The sequence below is a fragment of the Pithys albifrons genome, chromosome 8 (genome assembly GCF_047495875.1).
Source record: "Pithys albifrons albifrons isolate INPA30051 chromosome 8, PitAlb_v1, whole genome shotgun sequence".
NCBI lineage: Eukaryota > Metazoa > Chordata > Aves > Passeriformes > Thamnophilidae > Pithys > Pithys albifrons.
The window spans coordinates 5,781,599-5,804,254 of NC_092465.1; the positions used below are offsets into that span (position 1 = coordinate 5,781,599).

Genomic DNA, 22,656 nt, shown 5'->3' on the forward strand with positions numbered 1-22,656 from the left:
ATACAGCACACAACCATGTTTTTCTTTAACCTGCATTATCACCCTCAGCATAGGCTTACCATATCTAACTCACCAGTTTTGGAAAACATAAGATCATGGAAGTCTTGTCTAGTTTTAAACAGTGGCCTTACAGAATTGTAGTGCTTTATAGAATTGAGCAACTCCTGCATATGAAATTCGGCGTGAAAATGTCAATGCTGATGGTAAGGGGAATGGGACTAAGGCTTTTGGGATACTTAATGAATTCCAGCAAGCTTGAACCCAGGATGTGTGGGTAGTACAGGACTCTCCCTACCCCCAGTGATACACCCTTCCAAAGTGCATCAAAGGGAAGACCCAAATGTGTTAATATTCATGTCATTAGGGCTAGACTCCGAGGCAGATGGAAAACTTATCAAAGCACTCTTGTCTCTTGGTCAAGATGCCAGGCCTTTTTTAAAGGGAGGGTGAAAAAAGAAATGTCTTTTCAAAGTCATGCCAGAGCCTGGGAGGATTGCAATAATTCGATTTGCTCTCCTAGTGTCTGATAATTTATTTAGTTTTCCTGTGAGAGGCTGTAACATTTTTGTTTGCTATTTTGAAATTGGAACTCCTCCACAGAGGCCAAGAAGTGGGACTAGAAAGGATCCAAACTAGTTATCATTAACAAATGTTGAAGTCTGCCTGATGGGTATTGAGATGGAATTGTATTTAAGAAAGTTAAAGAAAGGGAGAACAAGGTGAAGTTGTCAGGAAGGAAAAGGGGAGAGATAACACTGCATTCATTTACATAAAGGTGCTTGTGAATCTCCTGGCAGAAGAGGAAGTCTGTGCCCCAGAACTGATCCTTCAGTTCAGAACAGGTTTGGTACTTACCTGAACCCTTAGTTCCCTTTGAACTGAACTCCTTTGGATTTGTCACTGAAGTCAGAGATGCCATAAGTAATAATGGCAGTTTGTTCTACATTTTCATAGCTACTTGGTCATTTGTAAGGCAGCTGAACAAAGAAAGAGAGAAACAGATCCCAAATTGAAAGTCAGTTTGAATTTGTGTTTTATTCAGATCAAGACTGGACCTCACCTGTTGCTTAAAGTTTTGCCGAATTACAGTGCAAATTGAGCTGGAACAAGTGCAGCTCACAAACTGAAAACTAGAAGTTAATGAACAAGCTCACTAATTTGTCTCCCCACAGATGAAAAGAGTCAGCTGTTGTACAATTTAAAATATCTGCTATCAGTACAAAACAACAAGAAATGTGACTTGTGCAAGGTTAAAAATACACAGAAAATGTAAGTGACAAAAGGAAAAAAAAAAAGAAATATCCATTTGAACAAGTGCTACTGTTCTAGTCACTTTTTCTTGAATTTATTCAGTAAGAGTTGGAGGAAAGACATTGTAAAAGTTTCATACGATCTCAAAACCAAATCTGTAGATTTTCTACTGATTTCAGGACAGCAAGTTAGCACTGGGGACACTATGGTCTATGAATATCACAAAGCATAAGGTCATGTACAATCTAGAACCAAACTTTATGGTTTGGGGTCATCTTTTTAAATTCTGAATGTCTGAGCTGCTTTATAATTGAAATGCGAAGTGAAATACAACATTAGCCTGTAGGTCAGAAGTCTATCATTGGAGATGGGAGATCCAAAGGGAAAGAAAAAGGAAGAGAGAAAATAAGAGATTAAATTATTTCAGAATTATAGACACTGTGATGCCTTGAACTCATCCCAGGTTTTAACTAGTGGTTGCAGCATTTTTTGATAGCTCAGCAAGAACTGTGGATCCCTGTTAGCCTGAGTAAGCAGAGGCCAAGATTACAGCATGGATCAGGAGAGGTGGAGAAAGAAGGAAATAGAGAATGACAGTTTAAGGGCTGGGATCCAAGCAGCCCCTATAAGCATGGGCAAGTCTGCCCTGCCCGAGGGCAGGTCACTATGCTCAGGGATCCAGGAGTCTTGGCAGAGAACAAAATGCAAATGTAGCAGCCAAGAAAGAGCAGCAATATAGTGCTAAAAGCTGCCAGTGCAGCAGCATCTCGACTGAAGGGATAGGCCAGGACACAAAGTGCCACAAAAGCAATATTTCAGTACATCACAGGAATGATTAGGGAACCTAAATCTACCAGCCTAAAAATGCCTGATCATCCCTGAGAGAGGAACGGAAGGTTATTCTCCCATCAAATAACTGTTGCTCTATTTTTGCATGCTATTTTTTAGTAATCATTCCTATTTTGAAGCTCTTTTTAGGATTCCACCTTCTACAGTAAAGGTCTGAGGGAGGGTTGTGGTAGTTCAGAATCCTCTATGTAGTGATGACTTGAAAATCAGAATTGCTGCAGCATTAGTATTCAAGTTCTGTTCTTACTGCTGATGTGCTAAAAGACATCCCAACCCCAAGGCTAATGAAGGCACTGTAATGCTGTGCTGTAGCTGTCAGCCCCTCAGTGCCTGCCAAAGCTGCTCCCTGCTGAGGAGGAGCTGGGTGCTCCACAGCCACCCATCTCTGCAAGCAGGGAGGACTGGAACTGGTTACCACCACTGGTAATGAGCCACTGGCATATCCGCAGTGCCTGTAAAGCTTCAAACATGGCAGGAGCCATTTGACACAAATGTGCTCTCACACCTTCACTGCCAGACTCCTCCTGACTTGGCTCTCATATCCCAGTCCAGCCACTTGCTGTGTAACACAACTTTTTGTACTCCACTCAATTACCAAATGCCTTCTTCCATGTGAAATGCAAACCTTTGCCACTCCCACCATACCAGCACTGCTGTTTCTGAATTATCCTGCCTCTGATGGGTCCTTCCTACACTTACTGTAACAGGCAAGGAGAAACAGGAGAGGAGGAATTCAGATGCATATGGCATCTACTTGTTATCTACACCTACAAGCAGGTTGGGACTGAAGATGTTTGACTTGCCAGAACAGTGAGATTTTGATGCTGAATGTTCTAAAATAATACTGATAAACAGAGCTTAATCTCAGACACAAAAATTAGAGATTAGATTTCTAATGAATCAAGACAAAATCATCTACTTTCCCGTGGAAACAGTTTTTGGAATCTATTTGTATGATAGAATAAAGTAAAAAGGTAAGTACTTTAAAAGGAATAATGTCACGAAAAGGCAGAGGAGGACAGATCACTCAGTTGAATGCAAAAACATACCCAAAATTGTGTGAAAACAATCTGTACTCTTCAAGCCTTTTCTTATCCAAATGAACATCTGAGAACATGAATGAGAAATTTTCTAATGAGGAAGAGAAAGCTTTTACAAGAATCTGGCCAGCAAACTCCAGAGGGATTTATGGGAGCTATCAAGCCTCTGTGTTTCAGATTCTCAAATCCAAATTACATTCCTGTTTTTTAATTACAAGCAAACAAATCTTCTGTAAGGAAGCCAGTAGGTCTCCAGTAAAGCCTTCCCTCATTTCCCAGCTCCCATTCTCTTCCTTTGGTCTGCCTCTGCAGGTGTCTGTGAGCCCACGTGCATGAACGGAGGGAAATGTGTCCACCCCAATGTCTGCGACTGCCCATCTGGCTGGAGGGGGAACCACTGCAGCAAACGTAAGTACCTCTAGTGCTCATCAAACAGATTATTATTACTTACGCCATTCAACATCAATTCTAGTCTTCTTTTTATATTAAAAAACAATATAGTGAATAGAATCTGTTTTGCTACTTCAGCAGTTTGAAGGAAACCAGTTTTAAGTACAGGTAATACAAAATGCTATAAACAGTTGATGCTTGCAAAGGAGAAAAAGCTGTGTAGGGGAACCTGGTTCTGCTTCATGCAGCTCTGTTATACATCTTGTTATGGAAATTCATTTTTATAGTATTAAACTTGAAGCATTGATTTTATGTTTTAACAGCTTCACATATTTTGTTATATTTTGCAGAGAAATGCCATACATTTCAAAATACAGAACTATTTAAAACCTGCTATAAAGCCTTTCAAACTGATGTACTCTCAAGGTCATTGGTGCATAATTTGGAGAGTGACGTGTTCTTACTCTGTAACTCTACCAGATCTGACTACAGTTACATAAAAATGTAATTAAAAAAAACCCCCTCTCACCCTGAAATATTTTCAAGGAATATTTTTCCTTACACTGCTATTCATTACCATGAACCTGACAGATAAACTGAATAAATTTATAATCAAGATGACATACTGTATGTAAACCAGATTAAAATATTGGCTTTTTACTCTTTGGGTCCTGATAGGAAATATGATTTCAGAACCAGTGATTTGAATTTATAATATTAATAATTTATGTAGAAATACTGAAGGAAGGAAGTGTGTCTCACATATATACACCAAATCATGGACTCTTCCAGGATCTTTGAACAAAGAATATATGAACAAACATATCAAACTTTACTATGAAAATATTTATTTTTGATATGGAACACCTAATAGGCATATGACATGAATATGTCATATGGAGATCATTCTTCACTGATGGTGAACTGAGCATTAGAAATGGCAAGTCTCCCACTAGACAGCCATCAAAGATAAATTTCTTGAGAAGAAAATATCCAAGAATCCTGAATTCTGATTATCTGCTGAGCAGAACACATTCACTCCTCTGGAAGTTAGCCATCTGGAATAAAGCCTAGCAGGTCACCTTTCAGACAGCCCTTGAACATCCAGATACATCACGTACATCTTCTCACTTGTTTCATGTCAACCCGTTCAGCTGTTTGCCTGGAGAAATGTCGGAATGGTGGAGAATGTATCGGCCCCAACATCTGTGAGTGCTCCAGAGGATGGGCAGGAATGCTGTGCCAGACCCGTGAGTGAGCCTTCATTTACCACAGCTTTGGAACCATGCACAGGGCACTGGAGATTTTATGCATTAATTTTTTTAGTATGTGTATATTGTGTTAGGCTTATGGTTGAACTCGATCATCTTAAAGGTCTTTTCCAACTTAAATGATTCCATGATTCCATTATGTGTAAAAGTCAACCATAACAGGATTAGCACCTAAATTCTGCCTTTTATTTCTCAGAGCTGCCCTATACTGCCAGTAAAACTATTACTTTCAAAGATATTTCTGGACTCCACATCAGCATGAGGAAGTGGCCTGACTCATCTTTTACATATGTGGATGCTGAGCTCAACTTCTCAGACAAAATAAATAGTTTTTAAATTCAATAATTTGAAATATAAGATAAAAAAAAAGAGGAGTCAAAGAGAAAAGGAATTAGAGCAGCCCATTCTGCACATTCAGGTGACATTAAGCACAGAAAGAAATTCTATATACCGGCCAACCTTAGAGCCTGATCCTGTAAATTCTCCGTGTTCAGACTGGCCACCAACATGGCTGGAACTATTTGTATTTGAAGGGGTTGGAAGACCTGGAATAGGAAAAGACTTGTTATTTCCACTTACATACAAGGTCACTTCATTTTGTGTCTGCTATTAGCTTTACAGCATAAGGGCATGAGGAAAATATCAAGGCATCATCCCCTTTAAAGGGCAATCTTCCTTTCTTCTCACACTGTCAGAGCATAATTACTTATGGAAATCTTTTGTCAGTGAAATCCCAATGGCTGTGTAATTGTTTCTTTGTGCCAACTGTCTTCTAGTTCAAACATGGGAAGGTTTAAAGTTATTTATTCATTGGTGACATACTCTTGACTCAGTTTATTAAATAAATAAACAAATCATGCTTGTTCCTGTGAAAGGCAAGTAAGGCTTACTCTCATTAACAATTTCTGCTGTCCTATGCAGGCACACAAGCCCAGGTAATTTTTTATAGATCTATCTAACCTTTGAAACTTTGCTCCAAATCCCTTCACTTGTTAATCACTCTGGTTTTACTATTTCTTCCCATGTTTTCTCTGTACTGGGAGGTTAAATCATTTTTTTTTTTGTCCAAAAGGATCTGGCTGAAACTCCCACGTCCCACAGCAAACCCAAATAACCACCAAGTGGCTGGAATTTCTGGGGGTTTTTAAAGAGGAAGAGAGAAGACTATTGTCAGAGAGCAGATGGTGAGGTCTTATAATGTTGCTCCAGGGTATTCACAGTGAGACAGGGGCAAAGCAGGGGAACAGGAAAGTCTTCATCCTCACAGATGTTAGGCAGAAAGTTTTGCGTAGAAGTGTAACCCCTGAAAGCAAGGCAGTTTTTATGCTTTAATGGAAGGTTATTCCCTCAAATCCAGAACTCAATAAAAGAAATGTACTTTTCTGTAACATGAATATTTCATCTCACTCTACAAGTTAAAAAACAGAGGATAACTTTTCTCAGCAACCACTGTACCTTGTCCATTATCCAGAATCCATTCCTCTGTGTTGTTTCTCTGGAGCTTTTTCAAGGGTAGGAAAAGATTCATTAACCCCAGCTTCATTCTTTGTTTTCAGCCCATGAATTCGCTCAGCTGCCCTTATGGGGATGGCAGAGATGGAAATGCAGATACAGACACACTCATTTAATCTCGTTTCATCTCATCTGACCTCATTTTTCCCTCTTTGACTTCTAACACGTATCCAGTAGGGTGACTAAATCAACGGATCTACAGAGGCTTCCACTACTATTTTCTGGACATTTATCTCCCTGCTGAGATAGCAAGAGTGGGCCATTAATCCAGTAAAAGAGGCAATAGACTAATACTAAAAAATTATATTGGACAACTACTTTTCATTTGTGTTTAATAAGTCACAGATCACCTTCATCGGTGTGGTTTCTAAACCTACATGGACAGTTCAAGATTTTGAGGACAGCAGGAGCTGCCACAATAAATCTTCTCTAAATCTTTTCAGTCCTCTATAAAACCAGAAAAAGCAAACCACAAAATTCTCTACTTTAAGGTCTCTAATTATTAAATATTTACAACTAGAAATATCGACGTCTCAGATTTTCTTGATGCCTTTTACCAGGAACAAAGGACAGAGATCTCCATCACAAGTCATAGCCCAAAGTGCTTCAACCTTCCAGCAGACAAACCCATTAGCAGTATCTTAGAACAGATTTTCCATTCTACCTCAATGAAGATTGGCAATGACTAAGTCAGACTAATTTTATGTCTAAAATATTTTGAAAATGCCTCAGAGAGCTAAAATGAGCTTTAATATTAGAGGTATTCACCACACATTGAGGAGCTTATATCTAATTTGGAACAGCTCTGCTGCATTTTGGACATGCAACCAGACAAGCCAAAATTTTGCCTTTTTTGCAGTGATGCACAATGAAATTACATGTCCTTGTCATGCAAGGAATTCTGATCTCTTAATGCTACAAGCAGGCAGACTCACAATGACTTTCCAGAGACATCTGTGCAGGATTGTTTATTTCCTGTTTCACCCACCTCTGGCTGCAACTAAACTAAAGAACTTGGGAAGATTAAAAGAAAATACTTTTAGGAGACACTGGCAATGGCTAAAACACAATAGTCTTCCTTTATCAGACTGTAAATAAAGAGGTCAGTCAAAAGAATAGTTTTCTTCCCCACTCATCTGTAACTGAACAGAATGGCTTCTGAAAGAGAATCGATAAAATAGGTCATTTGTCCCAACAAATAAGGTGTATGGTGGAACACACACATTATCCTTGATAAATACCTATGACTTTGAGGGGCATAGTTTAAGGAATAATGGTCAAGTGTCAGACTGTACTGCAAATGTAGGGAAATAACCTTTTGGGAGAACAGGTGAAAAAAATGTAATTTGAAGGATGCAACATGTCTCAGCTATAGAAACCAGAAGCTCTATAGATTAGGCTTCTTCTATTAGAAGCTTTTCTTTTTGTCTGACTCTGCTTTTAGCTTTCATGACAGCAGCAAAAATATTCTTATACTTCCCTCTCTGAAAAGAAAGAAACAGTATCCCAGGGTCACCATGTTTTCCAATTAGTGATTTCCTTGCCATTCCATATTAGATATCCAGTCTGAAGCTCCAGCTTGTGGCTTCCCTTTGCCTTCTGTGGTGGTCACTCACATCTCTCTTTTCCTTGAGCTAGGAAAGAAACATTAGAGCAAATAAGTCAACACCTGGCAGAACAATCCGATTATCCCAACAAATACATCCAAAACACAGCCCAGTATATTCAGAAGGCTTCTGGCCAGGACTATAAATCTATTGTTTAAGGCTCTGAATGCAGTATCAAGGTGTAATTCTAATAATTAATTAGAAAGTATAAGAAGGTTATAGTTGTGAAGGATCTTCATCATTAAAATTCATGCTGCTATCTTCTGTTCTAATATTATTGAACCCATACCAGCTCCTCATTGCCCTTCAGAATATCTTCTCTTTATTTGCATGTTATAAGTGTCAAGCCTATGGCCTTATAATTTCCTCAATATTCTGCCTCGTTCTCTCTCTGCCTTGAACAACATCTCAGGCAGGCTTTCTTCTGGCTTTCCTATGTAACCCTTGCAAACCTTAAAAAAGGAGAAAATTCTTTTGAAAAGAATGTCGTTTGCATGTAAATTATAGCTCTGTTCTTTTAACATGCAGGGATAAATCTCTTCTGTAATTGGCATTTATTGATTATAATTTTAACATAAGCTTAGCTTGTTAAATGACTTTGCTGAATCTGTACAGGATAATTCATACATAGCCAGTGTCATTTTTAGTGTTTAGAGGTTTAACATCCCTTGTAAATACATTTATGAAATATTCATTTGAACTTCAGCTATGTTATTATCCTCGGTGATGTCAATTCCAATTTTCCTCCAAAATGTTTTTAACTTTTCTCCTGACTGAGCTCTTGTTTTTCTGAGTGCTACAGGAAGAAGCAGGAGCTGAACAAGGAAATACAGGCAGGTAGCAAAGGATAAAAAAAAAGGAGGGAATAGTTTCCCATTTTTTACTTTGTTTCCTTCCACTGACTATCAAGGAAAACACAGAAGGAAAAAAAAAGAGCCTGGTACCTTATCTAATGCCTGCCCTTCTGCCCATAACTACCAGAGAAACCTGCAAATGCTAAAGGGGTCTGCAGAAAAACCCACCTCTCTTTGCATTACCTGCTCTTATTTTATCCACTACCAAGCTGAAGGGAGGATCAGCTTCTATTTTTTCCCAGCCCAAGTTCATCTCAAATGAATAGTAGAAATATATACAATTCTCTCATTAATAACAATATAATACACAGATCTCTCACTTCCTGCTTACCATACAGAGGAACAAAACTGGTGTGGGCACAAAGCGCCTCTTCTGCTGACAATGTTGACATGTTATAAATCTGAGCTCTTTCAAGGCTCTTGGAGGAGCTGGAGAAGCAGTCAGCAAAGGATGAGTTCACTGTTCTAAACTGAGTGTCATTTCATCCCTCCTCTGCCCCATCCACACCCAGAATTCAATCTTTGGCCTCCACGTCCCAGAAGAAGGAGAAATTCAGAAGTTTGCAATTGCCCATTCTGGATCTTAAAGATTGTTTTGCAACAAAACTATGTTTTCTTCTTAAAATTTTTTTTCAAGAAAACAGCACTTTTACCTTTTCAAAACATCAGAAATACATCAACTGGGTCATGCACTAGGAAGGCAAGTTCCCAGCTCCAGGTCACTGGAGTCCTGCAGCAAATAAGCACTGACACAGTTGGCTTTTCAAACAGGAGCACCTGAAGGTCAGGAGCACGTGCAGGTCTCTGTGTGTTCTTGTTCTGGACACGTTATGGGTCAGTGGTTTTGACACAACATAAACCTTTACTACCCAACTGTACTTGTAAGGGGAGCAGTTTGCCAAGCTGTTTACAGCTCCCCTCTTTGGGTTATGTAGAGGCAGGAAGTCTGGATCTTCATTCCTCTGCCCCATAGCTAACAAGTCTGAAGTTTGTTGTAGATATTTAGATGTTAATTTTCCCTACTCTTGCAAAACCTCAGCCTTTTGAGTGTAATCTGCCATAATAATCTGATACAACAAAACCAACACAAATTCCAGGTGTTGTTAAACATCTTGTCATTTGCCTTCCAAGGTCATTATAACAATTATAACTCTGAAAATCACATTTGGAAAGCTTAGGACCTCACAATGCGTTTCCTAAAGAAACTTCACTGACCTGGTCTATCTCTAAGACTGCAAACCTCAATACAAAGAATCTGCATGAACTTAAATCTGTGTCAAAATCAGAACCTAAGTACAATAAACTGAAAGTCTGTGGAATTTGATCCTTCAGCCCCAGAATTTCTTCAAGTGAATTTTCTGAAAATAAAACCCTCATGGGGATACAGCAAAGTCATTAAAAACTGATGGAACATTTTGCTCCATGATGGAGTTGGTATTGGTTCATAGATAGGTGTCTACTTTATTTTCAGCTCTGTCTTACTGGTACATGATTGGCAGCTTCCTATATGCCTCTGCCACACAACAAAATATAAGCCACTTGTTGATTCACTTCTGACCAGTTCTGAAGGCATTTAATTTGACTGCCTGTAACTAGGATACAACATTCTGGCAATATTTATGGAAGGTTTAACTCATGAGATCTAATTAAAATATTGTGACATGTGTGTTCTTCTTGAATTAGTGCCCTATGCATTGGCTGTTCTCTTTCCTCTATGCCAAAACAATGTCATAACAACAGAAACTGCTAATGAGGATTAAAAACTGGCTGAAATTTGAGTAATTATTTTTTCTTTCTTAAAAAAATAATATTTATTAACAGAATATCTTCAAATTGATGGGTCTTTACAAATACTAAACTAGTAGTACGGCACTCTAGATAAGATAAAAATGTTTTTCTGACTCCTTTTCCCTTGGGATAAGTAGCTTGTTGCTGATTCTGTGTGACCATGAAATCACATGTTATATACATCTGGTTTCCAGAGCTGCAAAGTGTGCAGTTCACCATATTCTGTCATTTACTTATTTATTGTGTTATCATCACCTTTGAAAGTACATATTTAACATACTTTTCCATGTCAACTTGAGACTGTATCTTTTAACAGCTGTTATTTATTTCAATTGGAACAAGAGAAAATCAATTTTGGCACAAATCTTACCCAACAATCAATGCCCAAAATGTATCCTGGATATCAAAATTAGACCTTGTACGGATCCACTTCCAACTGAGCTGAGTCTGTTACTTTGTCACAGCCTTCTATTTCCCAGTCATTGGGAAAAAAGGAAAAAGTAAACAAAACTGCAAATGTAAGAGACACATAGCCAAAAAAACCTATGAAAACCCATCTTTAATTTTCAAAAAAATCTAAATATTGACTTCCTAATTAAAAGACTTAAAATAATAAGTGTATTTCTAAAGAGCTTTATTTTTCATTTGTAGCACTTTGTGAGCAAAAATGTCTGTTTGGAAGCAGATGCATAAGACCAAATGTCTGTGCTTGCAGAAGTGGCTATACTGGTTCAGCTTGTGAAAAGAAGGTAAGCTGCAAACCCACCATTCTTATGGTAAGGACAAAAATAACCAAATGTAACTGAAATTTTTTACAGGTAAATGGGTTCAAATTTTTTTAACCTTATGGAAGATGTAAATAAGGTTGTATTTTAAAGGAAGTTTAATGACTGCTCAGCTCCAAACTAACTCTGTATTTAAGTTCTAGATAAAATGTTGCCTTAAGGAACAGTTAAATCAGAACCCAGAAAAGGTGTGTCTATTCTGGTAGTTAGGGTTATCCTTAATCCACTGGTCCTGTCCAAATCCACTTATCATCTGCAGAGAAAAACCTGGAAAAAACCAGCCAGTTGCACTCCAGGCAAGTCTGGAAGCTTTATGAATTGCAAGGACATCCTGCTCCTCCTCACTACACACCCCTCACTTATTCTTCACCCCCCTGCTTTCCTCACTTTGCCTCTTGCTCACATGAAATCTCAGGTCTTGTACCCAGGAGGTCTGTGAGGAAAAATTACTCCTTCCTGCCTTCTCCACTCTTTCTCCACTCCAGTTTCCAAAGTCCACAGACAGCCTGTTTGTCATGCTGAGCTTCATCTCAAAATCTACAATAAATGTCACTACAGACCTACCCAAAGGCAAAACACCAAAACAATTCTCATGATCAGAGATCATGCTGATCTTCGTTGCTTCTCCAAGTAACTTTGTTAGAGGCTTTTTTCCAAGATGAGTCCAGTCCATGCAAATATGTTTTGAATGGGTTTGAGAAGCACTGAGTTGGGAAAATGGTATCTTCATCCACCAGAATGCCCAATAAGACATGTCCAGCAACCAGACTGGTTTGTAAGATTATAGTACACCTAACAGCTGGGCTTGACCTGACCACCACATCAAGGTATGTCTTCGAGTCCAGTTTATCCCCTGCATCACCTCTGAGACAAAACAGTTTGGGGGTTTTTAACCCACAGTCATTTCCTGTAACTCAAACACTCTTTCTCTGTTCCACCTGACTCACTCCAGCTCTCAAAACAGGCAGGTTGCCCTCTCATTTACCTACACTGAAAGACTGGGGGCAAAAATCAGCGTATTCTCATTTCAATTACATAATGCAGTAAAAGAAAGCATGAAAATCTATTCAGATAGTCACTGAGTTCTGTTAATGATAATTAGATTTTAATGTCACAATTAAAGTTTTGTATAGATTTTCCTAACAGGTACATTCTCATACTAAACTACAGCGCCTACATCCTTACCAAAATACAGCTGATGTAGATAAGATGAGTAAGTGTTGTAATTTTCTATACATTAAAAAATTCATTAAACTGGTTGACTGTGGCCTAGGAAAGTAAGGTAGACATTTTCTCAAATAATTAACAGAAAAATTCTAGATGGAAGCAGGAATATGACAAGATAAACTGGAATTACTCTCTGAAGGTGCTGGCAGGTTGAGTTGCCCTTTTGCATCCATCAGACCAAGATTACCAGGACTGTTTTCGAGCATAATTCTAGTTGTGGATGTGCAAAGTATGATATTTTTCATTTCACTAATGAAGTGGAAATCTATTGCATTTAAGAGAAAATAATAAATCAAACAATCAACTTCCTTTGTCACATAAATAGACTATTACACACTAAATCAGTCCTGGAAAAAAAAAAGGCAGAACAAGGCTTTGTATGTTCCAAATGCAGAGTCATCAACAACACATGCAAGCCCACGTGTCTCTAGCAATGATTCAGCTCACATTTTTTAGGCTGTTTGAAGCACTCTTCAGTTTCAGGGCTTATTCTGCAGAAATACTGATTGGCCACGCTGATATGGACGTGCAGTGCTTTGATGTGAAGAAGGAAATGTTCTGAATAAAAGGGACTTAACAGGTTTCCTTAAGTCTGTGAGCCTTGCTGAAAGCTAGAATCAAAGTTAGTAATTAAAATTGTGGATTTCGTGGTGTTTAATTTAAATTACATGGCTTATGTTATATGAAAGTAAATGAGCTACCCCTGGAAAAAATCAAAATTATGAGAGACATCAAAATACAAAGCTCATTTATTTCCATGGATGATAATAAGTTGTACACATACCCATATTTCTGTAAAAAATTTGGGATGATAGGCCTCCAAAGTGTTCATTTATTAGACTGGATTGGGTGTAAGTTAACAATCTGAATAGGCTTTAATCAACTCCTTCTCCAAACCTGTCAGTCCTGAAAAATCTCACAATTTATCTAAGTTGTTGCTCAATTATTTGACTACATTAATTAGAGCACAGTTTTGTTTTTCCTAACACAGAAAAAACCCAAATAATAATAAATTAAATCTGTTGAAAGCAAAACACATTATGAACAACCTTGGTGGGCACAGGGAAACGTTGGCTCAGTTCTTTCAGTGACAACATTTACATGTTTGAAGAGAATTAGAGTCTTCTGCCTGATTTTATCCCATTTTCCAAAGCTAAACCAACCAACTTGCACAGCCTCTTCTCTGTTAGTTGCCTAAACTCAGTTTCTCTGTGTGCTGATGTGCTGTAGCCAAGCAGCTGCCTCCTGTGAGGCTCCCCTGGCTCTGATTAATACATTTGCAGCAAGAGATTTACATTTTGCTGGGACAGCTTTGCAACCAGCTGCCTTTTCCACAGTCCTGACACCTTATCACTTAGTTCCCATTTGGCATTTGTGCAGTTGACTTGTCCTCTGAAAGCACCATCTTTATTGTCTGTACTTAATTTTCTTTTATGTATTTCAAGCTGTTTCAAACATTTATCAAAAAGATTTTTAATTCTAAGCCTGCTTGCACTGTATCCAAGGGCAACATTGTTCAAAAATGTGACATCTCATTGTCTAAGCAATTAATGGTGGAGAGTAGTAGAAAAATTAGGAGCTACAGACTATTGATAAAATTATTCCTTGATGATGCTTTCTCAAACAGGCCTTGCCCCTTACTTATGTATTATGAATCATACTTACTGGCACAACTGAGTCAGATCACAAGTCTCCCTAAAGTGAAAAACATCTGTTCTTGGTGGACAGAGTTGCTGCTTCCCTTACTAAGTTTGAGGAGCTTATAAATTGATTGTTTCATAATTTATGTGAATATCTCTCCAGATACCAACTTAGTCTGAATCTTTGGCTGTCATCCTCTTACTTTTCCCTCTTTTTCCTCATTTAAAGACACGTACTATGCTTATTAGGACTATTTATATCTTCAGGGAGTTCTCAAAGCAAATCACTGCTGGTTTAGAAACCGCATCTTTAAATACGTTGTGGTAACTGTGAGGATCTCTTGACCTGGAAAAGCTGCTTCATGTAAAGACCCTTTCATTTGCTAAGATGTTCCATATGGGGATTTAATACACAGTAGATAGTATTGCATAAATTCAAATCCCAGTTTATTGCCCAGCCATTTAACCTTGTAAACAGACCTTAAATCTGGCTTTTCTGAATTTAAATACTCAGTTCCTTCCCCATTCTCCCTTGCATTCCTCTTCCCTTGTTAAATCTGATCATGTCAAACCTTTTGTCACATTTAACCTTTCTGTGAAGACTGAAGAAAAGGTACTGAGCACATTAGCCTTGCCTGTGTCATCTGCAGCCTTCTCTCCTCCCTGCTGCATTCACCACTAACTTTCACTGTGGGAATTAAACTCATGCTTTGCTCTGTTTCTCTTATTAATCTTCAAATAATGGGAACAATACAGGAGCAGTGACATGCAAAAGTTGTCAAAAAACCTGGATTAAATTGGGGAATAGCAGCCTTTTCCCTTCCTTCAGCAGCAGCTGACAAGGGATGTTCTAGGTGGCTGCACCTGAAGCTGAGTCCTGCCATCCTCCTTTTCCTAGGGAAGGAAATGCAAGGTAATTGCCTCTTTTAGGCAGTTAGAGAGTTAGTTAAATCACTTTAGGAAGACTGAATTCCTCCTTTAAACTTACTTTTTGGTCTTCAACTTATTCTCACAAAATTTGAGGGGAAAATTCATTTTTAGCAGATTTTTAATTCACAGTGTAGGCTGAAAACACTAAGGAGACAGGTGCAGACAACTGGGGAAAAAAGAAGACCTCACTGCTGAACTCCTTCCCACAATCTAAACAGTGCCTGGAGTCTGGTTTTGCCAGTGCATTTGGAAAAGCTGGATGGCCCATATTTGCTTAATCAAGTTAATTCCCCTTTCTCTGCTGTAATCTCCACTATTGTTCCCCTACGTGCCGTTAAGATTCCTGGAGGAACAATATACATTTCCCTAAATTATTAATCATCTACATCCTATTCCTCACATTTATATTGCCAATTGATTTGCACTTCATTTTCTGACATTTTTGGTTTACTTTGTTCTGGACTCCTGCAAAACAAAGCCTGCCAACAGCATTCCTGGGAAGGCTAATGAACTTCCTAGAATAGCAATCACTCTCTTAGAAACCTTGTGCATATTTTTAATTTGTATTGACTCTCTGAGAGATCCAGATAATTTAGCAGGTTTCATGGCAGACATGAAGACAAATGCTCCTGCTGACTTTTACATTCAAACCAGCCATTAGGGCACATTTACTCAGGGCTGCAAGGGCAGACCCAAACAAAACAGACTAAACCAACCTCGTTTCCAGTGGAACCACAGTTAAAAACTTTGGCATTAGTCCCAGAGGAGACTAAGACAATCACTGCATCATTTTGTACAACAGGGAGTTTTTCCTAAAGTTGAAATTGATATTGTATCTGTTGTCCCAGCTGATACCATCATGTTTCCCTTGTTGTTTTTGCCTTCCTAAATGGATTAAAGTAATAGCATTAATTAAGCCAACAGAATTAATTTAAGCTAAACAATGTTATCTAGTTAGATATAAATGGTACATAATATTACACTACAGGCTATCGTGATGGTGTATTTTCCCAATAAGAGTTTAAATATTAATGTTTTAAACTTGTCTGTCTGTTGAATATTTATTCTAAGGCATAAAAGTACGGAGAAAGTGTAGCCTGTTATAGAAAATAATAATTAAGAAAAGGCAAATCTTATAGCAGATATTTTTAACACTGAACTTTACCAGTGAACTCAACAATATTGCCTAGGAACAAACCCAGTGACTACTTCCCAAAGATTAAACATCTTACTGATTTCAGTACAGCCTGAAAACACATGATGTTTTTAATAAACAAATTCTCATATTAGGCAAACCTTTGCTGCAGCTGGTGACCTTCACATCACTATTTGTTCACTTATACATTAGGAAACATTAAACCAGAAATCAAGGTGCTCAAGTTCTACAAGTTGTACTCAGCATGGGTCAATATACAAGTTACTTATTTGTGGAGTTTTACAAAAAAAATGGCTCACCACTTCGTAAGTTATTTGACAAGTAAATGGAAGTAATACGAGGTTATAAAGAAAAATCAAATGCAAGCAGTGTTGGTCAGACTATTTGCCCATTACAGGAATCTAAGGGTATTTAATGTTTTTTAAGCAAGAAAACTGACTGTGACTTCCTCATCACATCACTGAACACCTTCAACACAAATCTTTGTTCAAGTATTCAGGGTGAATTCAGAGGCATCCTGATTCACTGTAATTAGTCAAGACCTGGAAACAGCCAGGTGCCCACACAGAAATGTGTCCCTCCAGGTGAACTCATCTGTTCAGGTCCCTGCTAACCTGGAGCTCTCCATGGATGCTCCATCCTCCTGATGGCAAAAGCTTGCATGGTCTTTAAAGGACCCAAAGAACTGTGCTAGTGCTCAGCAGGAATCCTTAAACTCCCTTTTAGTCTCAGAGAAGCTTATGTTCAAAGAAAACTTACAGAAGTGTTCCTTTTGAACTTCTGCTGCTTTCCTGCAAGAAAAGGAGGCATCCTATATATTCTCTTTAAGACAGAAGAGTATTACTGATTTGGAAGTCACAGTGTTTTTCTTTACTTCTCATTACCTTTTCATGAACACAGGAGAAACCAGACTGGAGAAAGTTTTCCCTGAGGAGCTTTGGCTTGAATTGACACATGCCTTCAGAACAGAGGTTTGGGGTGATTGCACACAGGCCTGTGGAACATGAATACTTAGAAGTTTCTGCCCTGTTTTGCACTCAGTATATGCTCCAACTTTCTTCACACGATTCTCCCAAAAGAAGGCAGGACTAGGCCTTTGAAACATATTAAATTTCATAATGTATTTTTCATATCAACATAACATAAACATATATGTCCAAAGAAGGGTAAGGCGACTGGGGAAGGGTCTGGTGCATAAGTTAAGATGCAACTGGGGGAGTGGGGGGGCTCATCCTGGAGAAAACAAGGCTGAGGGGACCTTATCTCTCTCTCCAACTACCTGAAAGGAGGGTGTAGCCAGGGTGGGGTCAATCTCTTCTCCCAGGTAACAAATGACAGGACAATGACCTCAAGTTACACACGGGAAGGCTTCGATTGGATACCAGGAAAAAGTTATTCTGAGAAAGGGTGTTCAAGCATTGCCACGGGTTCCTCAGGGCAGTGGTGGAGTCACCATCCATGGAAATATTTCAAAGATGTGGAGATGTGGCACTTAGGGACATAGTTTAGTGTTGAATTGGCAGTGCTGGGTTAACAGGGATTTGATGATCTCAAAGGATTTTTCCAACCCAAATGATTCTATGATTTTATATTAATTGACACATATATATATGCACATCGAAAATCCAAATAGATATTGCAGAATGTGTATACAGATATGTGGAAATATGTAATATGGCAGAGAGATGCACATATACTTTTATTTGACCTTAATAAATACACACCACTCTTCCAAATATTGTACACACTTTGTCCATGTAAACTCAAATCCTTGCTCTAACTGAACTTGTCTAAATCCCAGCAGGCACTTGTAGGAGTCTTTTCACATAAAATAAACATGCCATGTACTATTCACAAATAAACTGCTGCCTGCATACATCACTATGAGAAACAAAGGTAAGGTATTTTAGAGTCAAACTGGGAAGTAAAATTTGGATACATGATGCTAATATCAAGGTTAACCTGTCATATCAAATACAGATATATTGAGATTAAGGAGCACCTTTCTGCTTGTCCTGAATAGTAAATTAATATCAACCTCTTTATGTGCTTTGTAATATAGATTTCTATAAAAATGCCCTTCAAAACAGGTTCTTAAATCCATGTGCTAGCATAAAATAAAGCTTTTCATATCATCTGTTATCTTGTTTTGGGATAAAGAAAATTTGCTCATGTATTTAAACCAGGATAATATTCTTGGACAACTTTTGCTGTATGAAAATGGGATAAGTGCACTGAAACACTTTCAGGCAAGAAGCCAACAATCTCCATGTGTTATACAGAAGTGGCAGAGTGATTTTTTTTAAGGCACACCTGCTTTAGATGAAAGAAATTGAATTCCAACTCCATAACTGTCAAGCAGCACCGCAAATAATAGAGCCTAAGCCTAATCATTTCAGCAATATAGCTATTTTCCTGTTGAAGCGATGGAGCAGAAATCAGCCATAGCTAGATGATATCACTTTATGTGCATGCTTTGGGAACAGTTCCATTCATCATTTCACTGCTTAATCCCTTTCAAAAACATGTTCTTCATTCCCTGGTTAATAAAAACTTTGGTTGCCGAAGTCAAAACTGTGAAAAAACCAAAAGTGGACTGTGATTTTGCCGTAATTACATAAATTCCAAAGAAAATACAGTAACTACAATAAATCATTTCAGCACTTGCACATAATCTTTCTTACATGACACCACATGCATGAGGCTGTTTCTTCTGTAGTCCCATATGTAGCTGAATCCTCATTTCTTTTTTACAGCTCCCAACAGGATGAAGATAACAGGAGGACAATGAAGACAATCATTTGGGTATTGGTAATCTGGCACTGAGCACGTTTTTCATTTGGGAAGATACAGTGTGAAGAAATTGCCAGTTTTCTCCCTTTTAGACTTATATAATCTCACAAACAAGAATAAAAAACGAGCCAAATCCCTTCTTATATGTCAATAAACCTACATTTATTTTCGAACCTGTCTATGGGAAGACTCAAATTCATGATCCACAGCTGTGGTGACACCATCACCACTGCAACTGATACCAATGTAATTTTACAATGGTACAGACCATTAAAAATAAAATTAGTCCCATGTTATTCTGATGTCATTAAAATTTAAAGGCACAGAAAAATTTCCTCTATTATTTTCATTTTTTTAAACAGTTATGTTTACTGACAGTCTAGAGAAAAATTAATAAGATCCTGATTTCACTGAGAAATTTCAGTGACTACGAAGGGAAAGACCTTGATAATGTTTAACTAACACGAGCTCAGTGTGTTTCTGCTGAGTAATTGCTGAGGCCCAAAGCTTCAGTTTTCTAAGCTGCCAATGTGTCAGCATTTATTTGGGAAGTCTGAATGCAATACCTGCTGAAATGCTGGGGGTTTGGCCCCTCTACACCTGAGCTCTCCTTTGCCCTCTCCTGAGTGAGCCAACCACTGATATTCCAAGGCCACACAAACCCCCCTGTAGCCATACAGCCTTTATCCCTGGAAGCATTTCCAAAAATCAACTTTCTGATCACAGAGTGGGGGCTTGGTGAAATTCTGGAAAACCAAGATGCTCTCAGTAATCTGCAGCTTAGTCTGAAAATTCATATTTACAGAAATCTACCATTGGCTCACCATGGCCCTGTGGCTCATCACAAGCAGAGGTAATATTGGGAAATACTGGGAGAGGAAGGGAATAAGTACAATTGTAAGTTCACTTGGAAAAAAAGAGTCCTGAACTGCCACCTCAGATAACTCAGGTTCAGTGAGGTACATCCTAAACAATGCTCTGGGTTCCACCCTCTCTTTTTGTTTGTCTTACTGGAAGATTCAGAGCAAATATAGGCTGAAATCTTGATGGAAGAATACAGAAGCTGGGACATTCCCTCACTCTTCCCAAAGCAACTTAGGGAAACAATGATACAAGCAAGGATTTTTTGACAGAACCTTCAGGGCTATAGCAGTATCTTGATGGAAGATTTGATCTGCCTCTTGCTGTCAATTTAGAAGAATTAAAAAAATGTGACTGTAAGAACTTTGAATACTGCAAATTAAGTGTTTAAAAATCTTGGGGAAAGCTGTTGCTACTCTAATTCACTGAAACATTCCTCCTTCCTTTTGCCCAGCTCCTGATAGTAGCATTTTTCTCCATGCCTATTACAGAAAATACTTTTAAATTTATCTATTCTGTTCTTCAATAAATTATTCTCTATTTATTTCTGAAATTTCCTGTTATGTAATCAAATGCTCCAGTATAACTAGGATTCCAAATGCCAAAGATGAAAAAAGGAAATTACACTCATCGCTTCTTGCAAGTTTCCTACAAACACTTAGAAAAAGGACCAGACTTCAAAAATCCTTGCTATATTTTACTAATACATACTGATCTAGATCACAGTCTGTAATGTTAATTTGTTTTTAGTGTTCAGTTTAACAGTTCCAGGAAGACATTAATACTAAAACAGAACATTGGCATTTGTTGAGTATCTACAGGTTTAAATTTAGGGTGGCAATTACACCTTTCCTAAAGTACTGCCCCAATCAATAAAAAAGATTTCTATTGCTTTGCCTCCTTGTCTGCAAGGGACAATGCTAACTCCTTGCCAAAATTGGATTTGAAAACCTAAACCAGCTTTCCCCGCTTTGCAGCTTCTCACTGTATTTCTAGAAGTGACTATTCGAGACAACATTCATTTCCATCCATTTTTAGGCAACTAGAAAGCTGTCCTGCATCACTGAGGAATGTTCAGGTGGGGTTAGAAAACAGACATGATTGCTAATAAATAGCAAAGCTCCTGTTTCAGTATCTGATATCAAACTACAGGTAACCTACTGTTACTTCTGTTCACAGGTTGACTCTTCTTTCAGAAGCATGAATTTGACACTTCCTTTTCTCCACTTCACCACTTAACTGATTTTCTTCCTTATATTGTTCAATATACTTTGATAAAAACTCCCTAGATATGGAAATCACTATATTCCCAGATTGTATGTTAAACAAGATATTAAATAATGTACGTAAAAATTATTGCTTAGAATTTAATACATGTTTTACACCACGATGAAAACTACCCAGCTGGGACATTTTCCTGCAAATACAGGGTCTTATTTTTCTACACCTTGTCTTATAAGCCACTTCTAATTGCTATATGGCAAAAAATACAGCAGGGAGCTTAAGGCAGGAATCTGTCTTAGTAATTGCACTCTACCAAAAAAATGTACCAGCTCAATGCAGTTACTTGAAGTTATAAGTTACTTAGTTCTAACTTCTAATTGTCATTATGACTTCCAGTATTCATTGTTTGCTGAAGTTTTATTTCAAAATCCTATTAAACTCAAAATAAATAGGGTACAATAAATCATAATCTCTTGTCATGGGAATAGCAAACAGAACCATTAGGTTTTGCTAAATATAAACCTTTTTAAGAGCACAATAATTGGCAGATTTAACTCATCTGTGGCTTATAATATTCATTCATGTGGATATTCAAACATTAGGTCACTGACTCTATTCCTTTAGGATTTCCATAGGGTTTGTGTAGTTTTCAAGATAAAAGATGTCACATGCATTTTGTTTTCTGCCTAGAAAGCCGGAGACTGCAAAAAGTAGAAAGAACTTAATTTCTTTACCTTCTCTGCCACAATTAACCTTTGCCAAAAATGTGACAGGCTACAAGCTGCACTGAACATATATATATATATATACATATATATATATATATATATATATATATATATATATATATACACACACACACATATATATATGCACATATATGGGCATTGTCATAGTACATCAGTTCAAAACTTCGTAGAAATTGCTTTGAAGCAAAGAAAATATTTTTTAATGGAAAACAGCCATGCTATTCAGTATTCCATAAGGAAAAGTACCCTTAAATTTTAAAAGGGTATTTTTCTCTCATGTTAAGAAGTGCAATATAAGTTGAAGGAAACTCATGTGCTTCCTGTAGAATAGATATTTAGATTAACATCTTAGATCCTTTTAAGATGAGCAGTTCTGCACCAGAAATGGACCACTTAGGGGGGCCTGTAGATGTTATTCTTTGATTTATCCATAAAGAAGTCCAGCAGCAGAAGCCACTCCTTCTGACCCAGGGAGAGAACCCACAAGGGAGAGGTGCATGATCTGGTCTCCCTGTGCATTTAACATTCAGCCTTCCTGCCAGAAAACCCTTTTCCACTTGGATCACTGACACAGCAGCCCATGACGGATTGGAACGAGTACAATTTGGGGCTGATGACACATTGAGAGGGTCTGCAAACTCACATATCACATCCCAAATGGGAAGGACTCCACAGTACTCCAGATACGTAAAGAAACGCATAGAAATATGCATAAAATTATTTTCACAT

General features: G+C 38.0%; 1 protein-coding gene across 1 annotated transcript in view; it reads left to right on the top strand.

The window, feature by feature from the left end:
* LOC139675109 (von Willebrand factor D and EGF domain-containing protein-like) overlaps positions 1-21,154 on the top strand; it is a 176,902-nt gene extending 155,748 nt beyond the window's left edge. The window contains exons 26-30 of the mRNA XM_071562336.1: positions 3,453-3,548; positions 4,685-4,780; positions 11,214-11,311; positions 19,057-19,111; positions 21,134-21,154. Coding sequence (XP_071418437.1) covers positions 3,453-3,548; positions 4,685-4,780; positions 11,214-11,311; positions 19,057-19,071 — 305 coding nt within the window. The 3' untranslated portion in view covers positions 19,072-19,111; positions 21,134-21,154. The remainder of the gene's footprint in view (positions 1-3,452; positions 3,549-4,684; positions 4,781-11,213; positions 11,312-19,056; positions 19,112-21,133) is intronic.
* Positions 21,155-22,656: the final 1,502 nt, after the last annotated feature.